Raw genomic sequence first — 14257 nt, forward strand, 5'->3', positions numbered from 1 at the left:
AATGGCCAGACCTGGCTTGTCCTCCCAAGATGAATAACTATAGGAATGTCACAGCCACTGAGTCATGGCGACCCTATAGGGCAGGGTAGCACTGCCCCGGGGTTTCTGAGACTGTCACTCTTTACAGGAGTAGGGAGCCTCGTCTTTCTCCTGAAGAGCAGCTGCTGGTTTCAAACTGGTGGCCTCAAGGTTTGCAGCCTAACGTATAACCTCTGGGAAGCTAGGACCTGGAGTGCTCCACCAGTCACTCCACAGGAGTAAGACAAGGCTGTCTGCTCTGGTTACCATGCACAGCCCCAGAAACTCACAGGGGCAGTTCCCCTCTGCCCTCGGGGCTGCTGTGAGTCAGAATCGACTAGAATAGGTAGTGAGGTTCTTCTTAGCTTTTGTCAATCTGACTCCTGGCCGATGCCTTCTTCCACCTGTCACCTCTGTTCATTTTGTCCCTGGGGTCGTTTGTGGTCCCAGACTCACCCTGTTTTCTAGTAAAGCAAATAAAGCTACGTATTAGGGAGAAGAAAGCACCATCTGCCTGAGTTGGTTGAGGAGTCGGGTTATTGAGGAAAAACTTATTTTAAATTACTTATTATTTTAAGCATGTCAGGGGTGGGGAAAGGGAGAGGGGAGGGAGGGTGGGGGAAGGCAACAAATGGAGGGTTTAACAGGAAGTACATAAGTTAAATAACTAAAAACTGTCCCATTCAAAATCCAAACCCCAAACAACTCTCCAGCTCCCTTGCCCCTCAGATGTCAACCTGGTCCCGAGTGGCTGAAAAAGGAGCGCTAGGCCAACTGAAGTGGAAGGAAACGGCACAGGAGCCCCCCTTCCAGTGTGGCCAACCAAGGATGCCGGGGTGCCTGCCTCGAGAGGACAGAGCCTATGTCCCCGTGGTCTGTCTACGGCACATGGCCTGGGGCACCAAGGGGCGGGTGGAGGGGGGGTGGGGAGCAAGACAAAACTCAGTTTTAAACACATAAAAAGGGGGTCGCTGGAAGTTGCCCCACCCCCACACCCAGCTTTACTAAACCAGCCCACGGGCACATTGCCGAACCCTGGCAGGGCCTCCTTCCCTGTGAATTCAATGGCTAGCCCCTGGCAATCTCAGCTTTTTCTTCTCACCAAGACCTATTCTTGCTGGCTCATCTTGCTAATAGCAGCACATGGGTCTTTGTTCTTGCTGCCTAGCCCAGGAAGCTTCTAACGGTTCACGGGAACTTTTTTGCAGCCCCTCATGTTCTGTTGTCTCAACGGAAGGTGAATTCTCTGTCGACTCGCTTCTAGATCGACTTCGGCGCGTTTCCTACTGCTTCACGACTACAGCAGCCACCCCCTGCGCTGGTTGCCTTGATAAGATGAGTGTTTAAGAGAAAGATATTTCCCTGTGGCCACTGCCAGGGCCCACACTGCCAGCACCACTCTGCTGGCTCACTCAACAGCCCCCTCCTTGTCTTGGTTCTGTCCTGGCCTCCCCACAAGGACACCACACTACAGAGAGAGTAGAGCAATCTGTGAAACCTGACCTCAGAACTCATAGCATCTGCTTGGCGGACCCCCTTCCACAGTGGGTCTGGCTGACTGAGGGGTCGGTAGGTTGAAGTCTGACACCCCAGAACAGTGAGCCCGTGCTCACTTGTGTGGAAATCAGTATTGGCAGAGGTGATTCGGTTGCATGAGATCATCCTGGCAGGGGGCTTGCTAATCCGCTGAGTGGTGTCTTTGAAGAGGAGGCAGGGATGCCAGAGAAGCCATCCACTAGCCAAAGAACACCACAACCTGCCAGGAGCCTCGGGAGCCACTGGGCAAGAAGCCAGGGATAGGCCAGGCAGGCTGCCCCGAGAGTTTTCAGCAAGTGTGGCCTGACCACGCTGTTGGACTTCTGGCCTTCCAAACCAGGGAGAAGAAATCATGCTGTGGCTGAGCCATCTGTGTGTGGTGCCTGGTTATGGGAGTCCTCAACCCCTGGTCTGAGGGTAAATCCAAACTCCTTTCAGGGCGCTGTCCTCCTCGCCAATGTCACTTGGGATCCCCTCCCACTAAGCTCCCCCCTCACCATTCTTTTGGCTTCTGGAACACTGCAGGTTGCTCCTGCCCATTCCTCCCTCTTTCCGTGGTGGCTTGTCCCTCTTTCTCAGCCCAAAGGCCACCTGTCCTCGTTCAGCGGCCAGCACCAGGTCACTATGGAAGCACTTGTCTAGCGTGTGTCCCCAGCTGGACTGTGAACCCCATGAAGGCTGTCTGGTGGGCGCTGTGCCCCTGGCCTTCCTAGTGCAATCAAAGAATGTGCTTGAATTTGCTCTTCTGTCAGGTGGGGGCGTTAGCATGCCTCTTGGCTCTGGACAGTCTGAAGGGGACAGCCAGGGCCCAGCATAGAGCTGTGGCATGGGGTGGAGGGGGTGGTGGGGAACATGGGACGGGACTGCGTTTTGCTAATACCCATGTCAAATCTGAGGAGAAAGAAATTCAGTCAGAAGCGTGCTGCCCGCAAGGAACACTGGATCTTTCTGAAGCTCTCTGCCCACCCTCCCCACCTCACCCGTCCCACCCCCCACAGCCCTGGTCCTGGCCTGCCCTTTCCTTCTCCTCCCTTGCCTGCTAGAAGGCCTCTCCCTCCCTCCTGAAGGGGACTCACCTGGGACCAGGCCCCAGTGCGCCACTGGGCTGGGCAGGGCACACGGAGGCAGGGCCGCCGGGCCTCGGGCTGCTCCCCGGGGCAGGCCTGGGCGGGCAGGGCTTTTTGCGTGTTGTTGGACAGGGACGGCAGGCACTGCACAGCCCGAGTCTGCACCCCCAGCTTCCCGCAGCTCCGGCTGCAAGGACCCCACTCCTCCGTCACCCACCTGGAGACAGATGGGGGTGGAAATTGGAGGGGGATGGGGCTTTACAGGGCACCTCTGGATGGGGCTGACCCACCCTCCTTTTGTCTTAGTAGGTGAATATGAACCACGTGTACCACCCAGAGGCGATCTTAAAATCGGGGTTCTCACAACACACCACAAATATTTGAATATCTATGGTGTGGGAAATGCCCTGGTGACAGTGGAGCCCTGTTGGACTACTAACCGCAAGGTCAGCAATTCGAAACCAGCAGCCGCTCCACAGGAGAAAGATGAGGCTTTCTACTCCCATAGAGTGGCAGTCACTCACAGGGGCAGTTCTATGCTGTCCCATAGGGACACTATGAGTGGGACCTGCTCCATGACTGTGGGCTTGGCTGGGTTATTACCATGAGCAGACTCTGTCCCAGGTGCTGAGAGAGTCATGTACAAAGCAGAGAGAAGCCACAGTCAACAGGATGCAGGATACCTGGCCCTCTCCGATGGGCCTTTGGGACAAAGGACTTGCTATCCAGGGTGCCTGGCGTGCAGTGCTGTGCTGTGATGTGTCACTGAGCAGGCCTGGCCTCACTGTGCCTCCATGGACTGCCCCCGCGGGCGTCCTAGGCTGTGACCTCCACGGTTGGACGCCGACCCACTGGCGCAGGGTGGCTCTGACCCACCAGCATACGCACTGGCCACCGGGCGCCTTGGAGCAGCAACCCCAAGCCCCAGCCACCATCACCCGCGGTGGGGCCTTCGCTCTGGTCATCCACGCCACCTCCAGGTGTCTTTTGAAAACAGTCCCTTCGACGGCTGCATCAGAAGCTTCATAAGCAGAAGCCCCTCGGCAGTGGGCCTGTCTCCCCGGGAAGAATCCCAGCACACACGGGCGGGCAGCCACACCCCTGAGCTCCTAGGAGCAGGTGGGCAAAGAGGTGGGGCCCATGAGCACTGAAGTCCTTTGTCCCTGACAAGTCCCCCACCCCCCCACCCCACCCCATCTCTAAAGTGGGCCTTTGTGTCCCCCAGACAAGACTGAGAACAAGGGATGCGTCTTCATCTCTGGAGCCCCAGAGAGGGCAGAGGAGGGCGGGGGTGGGGGGTGGGGGTGGGGTCTGCTCTCGCTCTTGGGGCAGCCCCGCCCCCCGGCGGGCACACTCACGTGGGCGGGGCGCAGGCATGCTCGTTGCAGCGCCTGCGGATGGGCTTGGGCCTCTTCCTGTGGTCGCACAGGTGCCGCTGCACCATGTGGTGGTCCCGTCGGCGCCGGCAGCCGTATTTGGTGAACTGGATCCCTGGGAGGGCAGGCTGCCATGGGACTGCCACTAGTGCCTCACTGGACTGCCCGAACCCCTCGCAGCAGCAACCTCCGAGAGCCTCCAGGCCAATGCCAACTTGGTTTTGCCTTTGCACCCCTCCTGCCCGGGTCACTCTGGGTACCTCCAGTAGGCGCGCAGCACTGGGCGGCTGCCTCCTCGCACAGCTGTGAGCTCTTATTCCAGAGACTCTGCCCTGAATACGGCCCAGCCCTTCCCAGCCCTGTCCCCAGGGCCCTGTCCGTGGGCCAGCTCCTGCCCTGCCCTGGATACTCCCAGCCCTGCTCTCCTCTGAGAGGTCCTGCTGCCCCACCGGTGGCTGGGCCTTGGGGTGGGGGGGTGGGGGGGCAGTACCTCCTCCGCAGGCCTTGGTGCAGGGGGCCCAGCTCTTGAGTGCCCACTCGTAGGTGTCGGTCTCCAGAAGCACGCTATTGCTCGAGACAAGGGGCAGCAGGTCCTCGTGGATGACGTATTTGTAGGCCAAGCTGCTGCGGGGGCCGCTCTCCCCTGGGGGGGGCACCTGAGGGAAACCCGCAGAGAAGTGAGCCCAGTGGCGGGGAGGGGGGTCGCGGGGAGGTCAAGGAGAAAGATGCGGATCAGAACAGAACTAGAGGGTGCTGGGAGGATGCACCAAGCAGACTTCGCTATTATACAGCTCTCAGGCTGCGTGCCAGGGCTCAGAGCCCAGGAGACAGCTGCCTCCCGCAGGCCTGCAATTCTAGCAGCGCGCTCTGATAGGATGGCCCTGGGTCTACGGGGAATGGGGGTGAGGGGGCTGGATGAGGACTCCCTCACACGTGAAGGTGACACTGGGAGCAGAGCTGCCCAAGGTCTCCCTCCCTCTGAGTCAGGGCCAAGGGCACCGCCAATGGAGCCACCCTGGCTTGGGCTGCTGGCTTAACCACCCTGCTGCCGAAGTCCTCCCTCCCAGCTCCGCTGGTGGCCCTGTATTAAGGACATTCTGTGTGCAGCATCCTCAGCCTGACAGCAGAGGGACACAGCAGAGGGACCATCATTTCCTTTTCATTCCACGCTAGCTGTGGCAGGGGGTGGTTCAGTCTCCGGACACAAATAAGGAGGCTGGATAGGGGCTGCCCAGGATAGGGGCTGCCTTGGCCTTGGTCTTGGGCCTGCGGACACCGGAACAGCCCAGGCCTGCTCAGCAGTGGGACCAGTGAGCTGGAGGGTTGGACTGGGGTCACTCCCAACCAAATCCTGCCATGGTGCCCGGCACCAGCCACTGTGCCCAGCTGCATTCCTGCCTCTGACCCAGGAGGGGTGGGCGACAGGGGCTCACCAGGACAGTGATGGCTTCAGGCAGGGGGCCGTTGGTCTTGAGGCTGTCATGTGAGTCCTCCACCACATACTCCCACTCCAGGCCCATTGCCAGGAAGGTCCGGCTGGTGGTGTCCTTGCCCTTGGGGTTGAGGATGAAGCTGCCTGTGACCTGGTTCTTCACCACTGGGCAGGGGAGAGAGGGCCAAACAGATTTCTATTCCCCTTAGTGGGGGCATGAGCCAGTCCTTCCTTGGGCGTCGGTGGATGTGACACCCAAGCCTTTCCCAGGGGGGCCTTGGGTCACCATTGTCTGCCACTCTTCCCAGTCAGGCAGGTGGTCATACTGTCCCAACCACACACGCCATCCCCACCTCAGGGTCTTGGCAGATATCTCTCTCTTGTGACATTAATGATCTTAGTTTGGATTTTATTGATTTAATTTTGAGGTGACTCTAATTTATCATTTGTCTTGGCTACACTGTTGTATAACTTTTATGAGCACAAAAGGGAAACAGCTAGTTAGTAAACTATGTGTTTAAGTATCGTTACAATGAAGTTCATCTAAGGGTCCACGTGGTTGTCTGCATAAATGGCCATAAATCGCCCCCCACTCTTGTATACATGGCCCGTTATACTTTGACTTTACCTCTTTCCCAACAAGAGAGAGTCTGGGTTTCTAGCCCTCCAATCAAGACTTGATCTTGTGACTTTCTCTGTCCAATAAGACATTTAAAACCATGATACAAGCGAAGGTCTGAAAGTTGTTTGAACACTGGGCTGGCCCTTTCTTGCTACTCCTGAGGACCATGTGACAGACACCAGGTAAGTCATCCCAGGCTGTACCAACCAGCAGGCAGATATGTGTGGGAGGCCTTCCTCCACCAACCAACTACCACCACACCCGCCAAACTGCCATCTTGTGAGTAAAGTCCAGGTGATCTGGTCGGACGGGCAGAAGAACCACCCAGCTAAGCCCAGCCCAAGTTGCTGCCCCACAGAATCAGAGCAATAGGCCATTGTGATTATTTCAAGCCATGATGTTTTGGAGTGATAGGCTATCCAGTTCATTTTGGTTAATCAGGCTGTGTGAAATCATACCAATTAAAAATAAAATGACTAACTGATGCAGTCTGTGAAAGTAGTCTTCTTTTACAAGGTGCTCATGTGCACAGGAAATTTCAAACAGCACGTGCCCTGGCAAGGGAGACTGAGCAGTCCCAGAAGGGGCCATGAGATGGGTTCTTCACTGGATCCCTTTTGAGACCTTAGAAATGTGAGCCAGTCAATGAGTGACCTATTCAATTTCAATTTTAAAATGAATTCTAAACAAACTTCTTCCCACTATTCAATTTTGCACGAGCCCCCTGCAGTGAAGCCTTGACCTGTCCAGTGAGCTCCTCGGCTGCCAGCACTCACCAATTCGGTGGGGGACCTTCTCCAGCTCTTCGATCTGAACGTGCCTGGCACCCGCCGGAATCTGCACCTGCTTGAGAGCTGCCACCAGAGAGCAGGATCCAGAAAAGGAGAGATAACCCTGAGGTGGGGGCGCTCCACCCATACCCTAACCCCCAAACCCAGGACTTTATAGTTCCGGGGAGCATCTGTTAACTGGACCACTCGGAATGTTGTTTCTTTATCTGTGAAATACAGCTGGCACCAGATGAGAGGCCCTAGTTTGAAGTGCCTTTGCAAATACACGTAGCTTGGGCCCCTCTGACCGTGGACCAGGGGTGTGAATAGGCTTACTATCACGCAGCATGATTTAGAAAGTGGATTGTGGCAGATGCCGTTTAAATGCAGCATCCTATCATGTGATCTCCCTTCTGAGCCATTGAAATTTGTTCTCGGTTTTTTTTTTATATGCTTGGCTTTCTTCCACTTGAGGCTTTTTCTCTGTTTTACTTTGTGACTCTTGGTTCTTTTCCTGTGTATGAAATCCAGGGTAGGTAACTCTAAAGAGACAGTCACTGAATTAACGGTTCCTTGGGCAGGGGTTAGGGTGGGGGGGGGGGAGGCAGGGGAGGCTTGAGGGAAATGAGCAGCTAATCCCGATGAGGACAGGAAGGGAGCAAGTGTTCTGAAACCGGTGTGGTGATGACGGGGCAGCTCTTCTTGAGGGGACCAAACCATTCCGTTGTATGATGTGTGGGTCATATGCCAATAGAACCGTATTTAAAACCACAGAAGGAAGCGGCTGTGAGGCTGGCAGGAAATGGGGAGCTAACAACAATGGGGCAAACAGTGTCCTGGAGCTGACTGCGGTGATGATGACACAGCCCCTTATGGGTCTGAATGAACTCCGGAGACGTGTCATCAGTGGACTGTATGTTGGTGAGATTGTTAACCATAAAAAACGTATTAATATAATAAATAAAGAGCTCTTGTAAATGCTAAAGGGTTGTGTGCGTGCGTTTTCATTGCTGTGATTTTCTGCTTTCTTCTATCACTTCTGGGGCCTCCCCCTTCCCTTACCCTCCACTGACTTCTGGCTTCCCCATTCTTTCTCACACCATAAGCACTGTAGAACAGAGGAGGCAGGCTGGGAAGATCCTGCAGGGCTGCCCTGGCCCCACAGCCCCCACCCAACCCCCCCAATCAAGAGCCTGGAACTTAGCCATTCTCAGCATCACCAGCCACAAGAAAAGATGAGGCAAAGCTGTCACATTCCCCAGGGGAAATATTTTGTTCATACTAACGTGTAAAGGACTAACGCCTGGCCCTTTCCAATCTGGCTAGATTGGAGTGAAGAAGGGGATTCTGAAAGCAGGTATTCAAAGCAGAACGTACCACTGGCTAGTTTATTTGTGTTCTTTTTTTAAGGTGAGTGAAAGAGAGGAAAATTAAGTTACCAGCTCAACCGGACCCCACCTTCAGTTCCCTTACCCCCGCCAGTGGCTCCAGGAAAGAGGTGGCTACGCTCCTAGCACAACACATCGGCTGGCAGGAAAATGCTGCCTCAAGCTACTGAGCCCCAAACGTGAGCAACAGCAGCCCAAGGAGCAGGCGAGGGGACCTGTTGCACCTTCAGCTCACACTTGCTTCCACACTGCCACCCCCCGCCCACCCACTTCCTATCCTGCACCGAGGAACCTGCTGGACCAGAACTACCATCCCTCTTCCCAGCCCCAGCCTGCTCACCTGCCTGCTTGGAGGCCTTGCCCAGGGTGCCCTTCACAGTCCTGCAGTGGGAGTTGTCGCCGCCACACACACCACATCTGTCATCTGCCTTCATGGACCCGACTTCCTTGTCACAGCCAACGGGCTGGGTTCAGAAGAGAGGTCAGTGGGAAGAGGTCCCCTGTCCACCTTGGCCCTACCTCAAGGTCTCTGGGCCCCAGCTATCCGGCTACAGTGCACCCAAGCTTCCCTGAGCAGGAGTCCCATGAACTTGGCCAGGTTTTAAAGTGGGTGCAGCCGTCTTCTTGCCATTGCCTGACCCCTTGGACGGGGTTAAGCAGAAACCTCTTTCCAGCATGCCAGGGCTCAAGAATCAAAGGGGTGTTGTGATGGGGAAAAGGAAGGCTGCTCAGGAGCAGAGGGGGGTGCAGCCCTTGGGAGGGACCAGGATGGGCACCCACCACGCACTCGCCACGGGCGCAGACGCTGTAGGGGTCTCGGTAGCTGCAGCGCGTCCCATCATGCACCACCTGGTCCATGAACACCACGTCACCCGTATCCGCTGACCGGCAGATCAGCTCACATTTCTGGGCGTCTGTGGGAACAGGAGCCACCCTGAGTGCCCGGCTGTGCTATGAGGATGGGCTGCCCAAGAAGACCCTGGCACCTGGTTCACACAGGAAGCCCGGGGTCGGCTCTGGTTGTGTGGAGGAGTAAAAGAAATCCCTGCTATGGCACTTAGGTATCAGCCATGTGACCTTGGCCAAATGACCTGGCCTCTGCACCTCAGGCCCCCACTGTGGGTCTCTCTCCTCAGCAGAATGCTGCCACATGCAGTTGAGAAAACAACTGCACCAAGAAATGCTTGTGGACCAGATACTTCCAAAGCCTTACACACCAGGGAACGCTTTTCCTGAAGTCACTCAGGTGAGCTTCTTAACCCCTCAAAGTTGGCCCAAGCCGACCCCATGGGGCTTCCAAAGCTGCAAGTCGTTACGGGAGCAGACATCCTCGCCTTTCTCCTGTGGAACGGCTGGTGGGTTTGAACCGCTGACCCTGTGGTTTAGCAGTCCACCGCTTTACCCGACAGCACTACTGGGGCTCCTGGTACCATCAGGGCCCCACTGGCTGTAGCATTAGAGGGGGACGTGAGGACCAGAGAGGACAAGAAATCCTGGTACAGCCAGGATTCTAACCCAGGCGGCTTGCTCTAGGCCTGCTCGGACCCTACATGGACTTCTCTGGCCCTTTGTCTGACACTGGTGTGACTGAGCACGCGAGCAAACACTAGCAGGCTTGGGTGGGTGCAATCGAGCAGCAGGGCGGGGGAGGGGGCGGGTGGGTCCTTTTGGGTTCTAACAGTGAAATGCTCTTTTCTTTATTGGAGCTACTGATGTCCTAAAAAGGAGATTTCAGAGAGCATATAAACACTTGCTGTACTTCCCAGGAAAAAAAGGAGGCTGGGACTTAGCTAACTTCCTGGAATTTATCTCACAGTCCTGGGAAAAACCCAAACCCCATTGCCTACCAGCCTCCTGACCCTTCCCACACTCATGTGATGGTTGCTCATGTAGGTTCTGAATGGGCCCTGGCTCCCTCTTCCTGGTCCCCGGGGTCCTGCGACACTTGGTAACTCAAGTCTGGAGCTACCTGGAATTCATACATGAGTGGAAAACCAACTGGGATTCAGGCAGGCCCCTCCCTGGCCAGTACATGGGGCTAGGCAGGTCTCTGGTTAGCTACAGAAGCCAGTCAGCAGAGGCAGGGGGAGAATGCTTCAGAATCTGTGGCCCGACTTCAGTGGATGGCTGGGGCAGTGCTTGATGCTGTGTGAGAGTAAAAGGCTGCAGCATGCTCTTGGAGGCCAGGGTGACAAAGGAGCTCCTTCCCCAGAGGAGGGGGGTTTGACCAGGGCTGTCTGGAACTGAGGGTGGAGGGCAGGTGTCAAAGTACTCATCAATGGGGCCCAGGAGAGGCTGGGGGCTGTCTCTCTGGGCCTCTTGGCCACAGGAAAGAGGTGAGTGAGAGGCCCTCAGAGTCCCTTCCAGGGTGAAAGCTTGAAGACACTATGGATCCAGCCTGCCCCTGGCTCAACTCGGCCACTCTGGGAGCCATGTGTGGACATGCCTAAAGCCAGATGGGGCTGTTGGTATGAGTCGTGGCCAGTTACTTAAGCGTTTAACCTAGACAAGTCAACAGTACATGTGTTGCCATTCATAGCCAGTCTATATGAGTATAATTTCCTTTTCTCAACAGTGTTTTTAATTCTATGCCATTGGCTAAGTTAATGACACGATCAATAGAATTACCTTATGCCCCAGGGGGATGGCTGATAATGTTCTCTAATATAAAATGACAACAATGTCTCTAAGACCTCTAAGAGCCATAGATCTATGATGAGTTTGGGGGCTCACACTTGAGTCTGGCCCCACATTTAAGAACAATGAGATTTATGACACAGTCCTATTTGATGGTAGCCTGCATAAAGAGATCCCTGAAGATATGAGTGCTGTGGGGAAGCATGGGGAAGAAACCAGATGGTCCCTGGCTCTCAGAAAGACTAGCCTCAGGGGTCTTAAAGGCTTGTCTTCAAACAAGCAGGCATCTAAGCGAGGCATCAACTAAATCCACACGGAAGAACACCAGCCTGTGTGATCCAAGGATCATAAATTTAAAAATCCAAAGGAAGGAATGGCATCAGAGCAGAGATTGTGAACACCAGGCTTGCAGAAGGCTACGGCTGCCAGCGGAAGCCCCAACCCCATTTGCAGGGTCCGCCCTTGGACTAAACCTCCTGTGAATCCCATTGTTGAGAGATGTGAATAGCCTGTTACCAGACAGAGAGAATTGTAAAGTTGATTATAGCAGATGTAGTTGGGGAAAATGTAGTCCCACCATTTAATCGCACCTAATTTCAACCAGTGCCATCGTCAACACCGACTCCAGGGGGCCCTGTGTGTCAGACTAGAATTCCGTAGGGATTTCAAGTGGATTTTTTTCTTTAAAAAAAAAAATAGATCATCAGACCTTTTTTCCACGGCACCTCCGAGTGGCTTCAAGTCATCAACCTTTTGATTAGCAGCCAAGCAAAGGAACTGTCTGTACAACGCCAGGGAATCCATTAGTAGCGCAATCTGTCCGGCCTGACGTACAATAAGGAGCCCCGGTGGCATCGTGGTTATACACTGGGCTGCGATCCAAAGAGTCAGCAGTTTGAAACCACTAGCAGCCAGGATGGGGCTTTCTGCCCCCTTCAAGAGTCAACATTCTCCCCTAGCCTGTGGGGTCGCTGTGTGTTGGCAGGGAGTTTGAGTGAGTGTATCATAAGGCTGCACGTTCCAGGACGCTGGTATCTGCAGTGAGCCCAAGGCAGGTGAGGGCAGATGTCTGAAAGACACTGCTTCCAGCGCCCATGGCACCTCAGGGTGAAGCTCCCTGCTTGAGATGCTGAACTTCCATCTGCTAGGAAATGGTCCTAACAATTACACCAGTCAGCGACACCAGAGATGAGGGCCAGACCCAGATCCAGACAATGGAGCAACCGGCCAGCCTCTTGGTGCCCCCACTGTCCTTCCACCCTCATGGGGCAGTCCAGCCAGGCTCTTAGCTGGGGCAGCTGAAGACCCCCAGGGGGTAAGCCCCATCTAAGAAGATGCAGGCCAGCAGGTGCCCAGAGAAGTAGGGTGGCATTGGGTAGGAGAGGGAAGCAGGGCCTGCTCACCGTCCTCGGGCTCGTAGGGCACCCAGTGGTGCCTGGCGTTCTGGTGGGTGTAGTAGGAGTTGCGTTTGGCACACTGCTGGGCCCGGAAGTCCTCAAAAGGGCCCGGGCACGCCTCACTGTTGCAGACCTGGTACTCCAACATGGGCCCTGAGCACGGGCGGCCTCCATAGGCTGGGCTGGGGCAGACACAGAGAGACTAGTGATCTGGCTGGCTGGGACAGTGAGGCTGAATTAGGGTGTGTGTGTGTGTGTGTGTGTGTGTGTGTGTGTGTGTGTGTGTGTGTGTGTGAAAGAGAGACAGAGAGAGGCTAATCCCTTCCAGTCGAACTGGAACAGCAATGAACCTATTCCTCGTAGCCATTACACAGAGCCTCAATATGGAGTCAATAAATGGACGGACTACTTCTACGTGTATCTTCCTCCATTTACTATCTTTTTCATTTTAAAATTTCCTTTTCTTTTTAAACTGCTCTATGACACTGCTGGCCTTGATTCAGGGGCAGTCCATCTACTCTCTTAAAACACGGAGGAGGAGGAGGAGGAGGAGGAGGAGGAGGAGGAGACTTGCATTTGAAGTCACAGGAGCTGCTTTCTAAGTCCTGGCTGCGCAGCCTTGGGCAAGTCACTTAAGCTTCCTGTGCTGTTCCTGCCCCTGCGACAGAGGGGCTAGACACCTCTTCCTGCGCCTACTGCCGGGTGTGTCTGTGTGTGCATCATAAAGCCACCTGTACGCTCTTCGCCATGACCTTAAAAGAGGCTGCAACAGGTGTCCGTGTACACGAGGCTGAGAGAATGGCACGTGCTCCGCAGGGGAAGACAGCTGTCTGCGTCTGTGCAGATTCACAGGCTCAGAAGCCCTGCGGAGGCGGTTCTACTCCACCCGTCGGGCCCCAGGAGTTGGAATTGTCACCAGGGCAGAGGAGCTGGTTTGGGGTTGGTGCATCTAAGACCCGAACCGGCACAGCCGTGAGTGCTTGCTATGTTGCTGTGATCATTAGTAGAACTTATCAAATGCTTCAGCTGTGCCGGCATGGTGCTGAGAGGCTCATCTCATTTCACTGAGGATTCACAGAAATGACAGGTTACCATGGCAGGGGGGATGTGGCTGTGGCAGCTCTGACCAAGGGCTTACCTGAAACCCACCCCACCTCCCACCCCCCACCCCACCCCTCGCCTCTGGGGCGGACACAGGTGGAAGGTGCGAGGCCATGCACCTTGGATGACATTTTTAACCGGTCAAGATAGCCATCCACTCAAGGAAAAGCCTGCTTGCACAGCGAGTGAGCTGCCCATCTCTGGAGGGCAACAACGTGTATAAATGGCCATGCCTGAGGATGCCAGGGGATGAACACCTGATAGGCACTGGGATCCTAGGAGTCGCAGCTCTGCATTTATTCGCCACTCTACATGGGAGCGGGCCAGGCCAGGGGTTCTGTCTGCGTGGGGGTTCAGGAGCCTCCATCTCTCACGGGGCGGTTCTAAACACGCTGCTTGCGTTTGGGAGATGGAGGCTGTGGAGGGCTGGGGCTGGAGAGGAGGAGAAGGGAACGATGGGCTTTTCCTCCCCAGAATACTGAAAGCTGGGAGGGCTGAGATGGTAGATAGAGGTAGGTGAAGGATAAGAAGCAGCAGTTTTGCCTGGGAAATGATTGTTCCACAGCACAACTACTGAGAGTTAAGCAAAACAAAAGCCCAAATCTGTGGCCCTTGAGTCAATTCCAACTCATGGAGATCCCTGTCTCCCGGCGAGTCTCCTTGGCTGTAACCCTGGCAGGTGCCAAGCCCCAGGCCTCTCTTCCAAGACACTACTGCAGGGCGGGTTCAAACTGCCAGCCCAGAGGCTAGGAGTCAAGCACTCAGGGACCTTCCATCAGTGTGTCAGGCCGTTTGGCACAAAGACTGTTACGCAGGGGGAGTCCTGAGCTCACCGACTCTCCGGGGAATCTGCTGAACACACACTGAGTATCTCAGGCTTAGACCCCGTCACAGCTGCCAAACCTAAGACTCG

General features: G+C 55.2%; 1 protein-coding gene across 3 annotated transcripts in view; it reads right to left on the reverse strand.

Annotated features, from left to right (window-relative positions):
* Positions 1-14257, reverse strand: part of ADAMTS14 (ADAM metallopeptidase with thrombospondin type 1 motif 14) — an 89612-nt gene that overhangs the window by 6000 nt on the left and 69355 nt on the right. For all 3 annotated transcript variants that reach the window (XM_075534041.1, XM_075534040.1, XM_075534039.1), the window contains exons 12-19: positions 12250-12425; positions 8990-9123; positions 8550-8673; positions 6828-6905; positions 5431-5594; positions 4488-4653; positions 3980-4112; positions 2631-2838 (exon numbers count right to left, since the gene is read on the reverse strand). In XM_075534041.1, the coding sequence (XP_075390156.1) occupies positions 2631-2838; positions 3980-4112; positions 4488-4653; positions 5431-5594; positions 6828-6905; positions 8550-8673; positions 8990-9123; positions 12250-12425 (1183 nt within the window). The remainder of the gene's footprint in view (positions 1-2630; positions 2839-3979; positions 4113-4487; positions 4654-5430; positions 5595-6827; positions 6906-8549; positions 8674-8989; positions 9124-12249; positions 12426-14257) is intronic.

This window comes from Tenrec ecaudatus, chromosome 16 (assembly GCF_050624435.1).
Source record: "Tenrec ecaudatus isolate mTenEca1 chromosome 16, mTenEca1.hap1, whole genome shotgun sequence".
In the NCBI taxonomy this organism is placed as follows: Eukaryota; Metazoa; Chordata; class Mammalia; order Afrosoricida; family Tenrecidae; genus Tenrec; species Tenrec ecaudatus.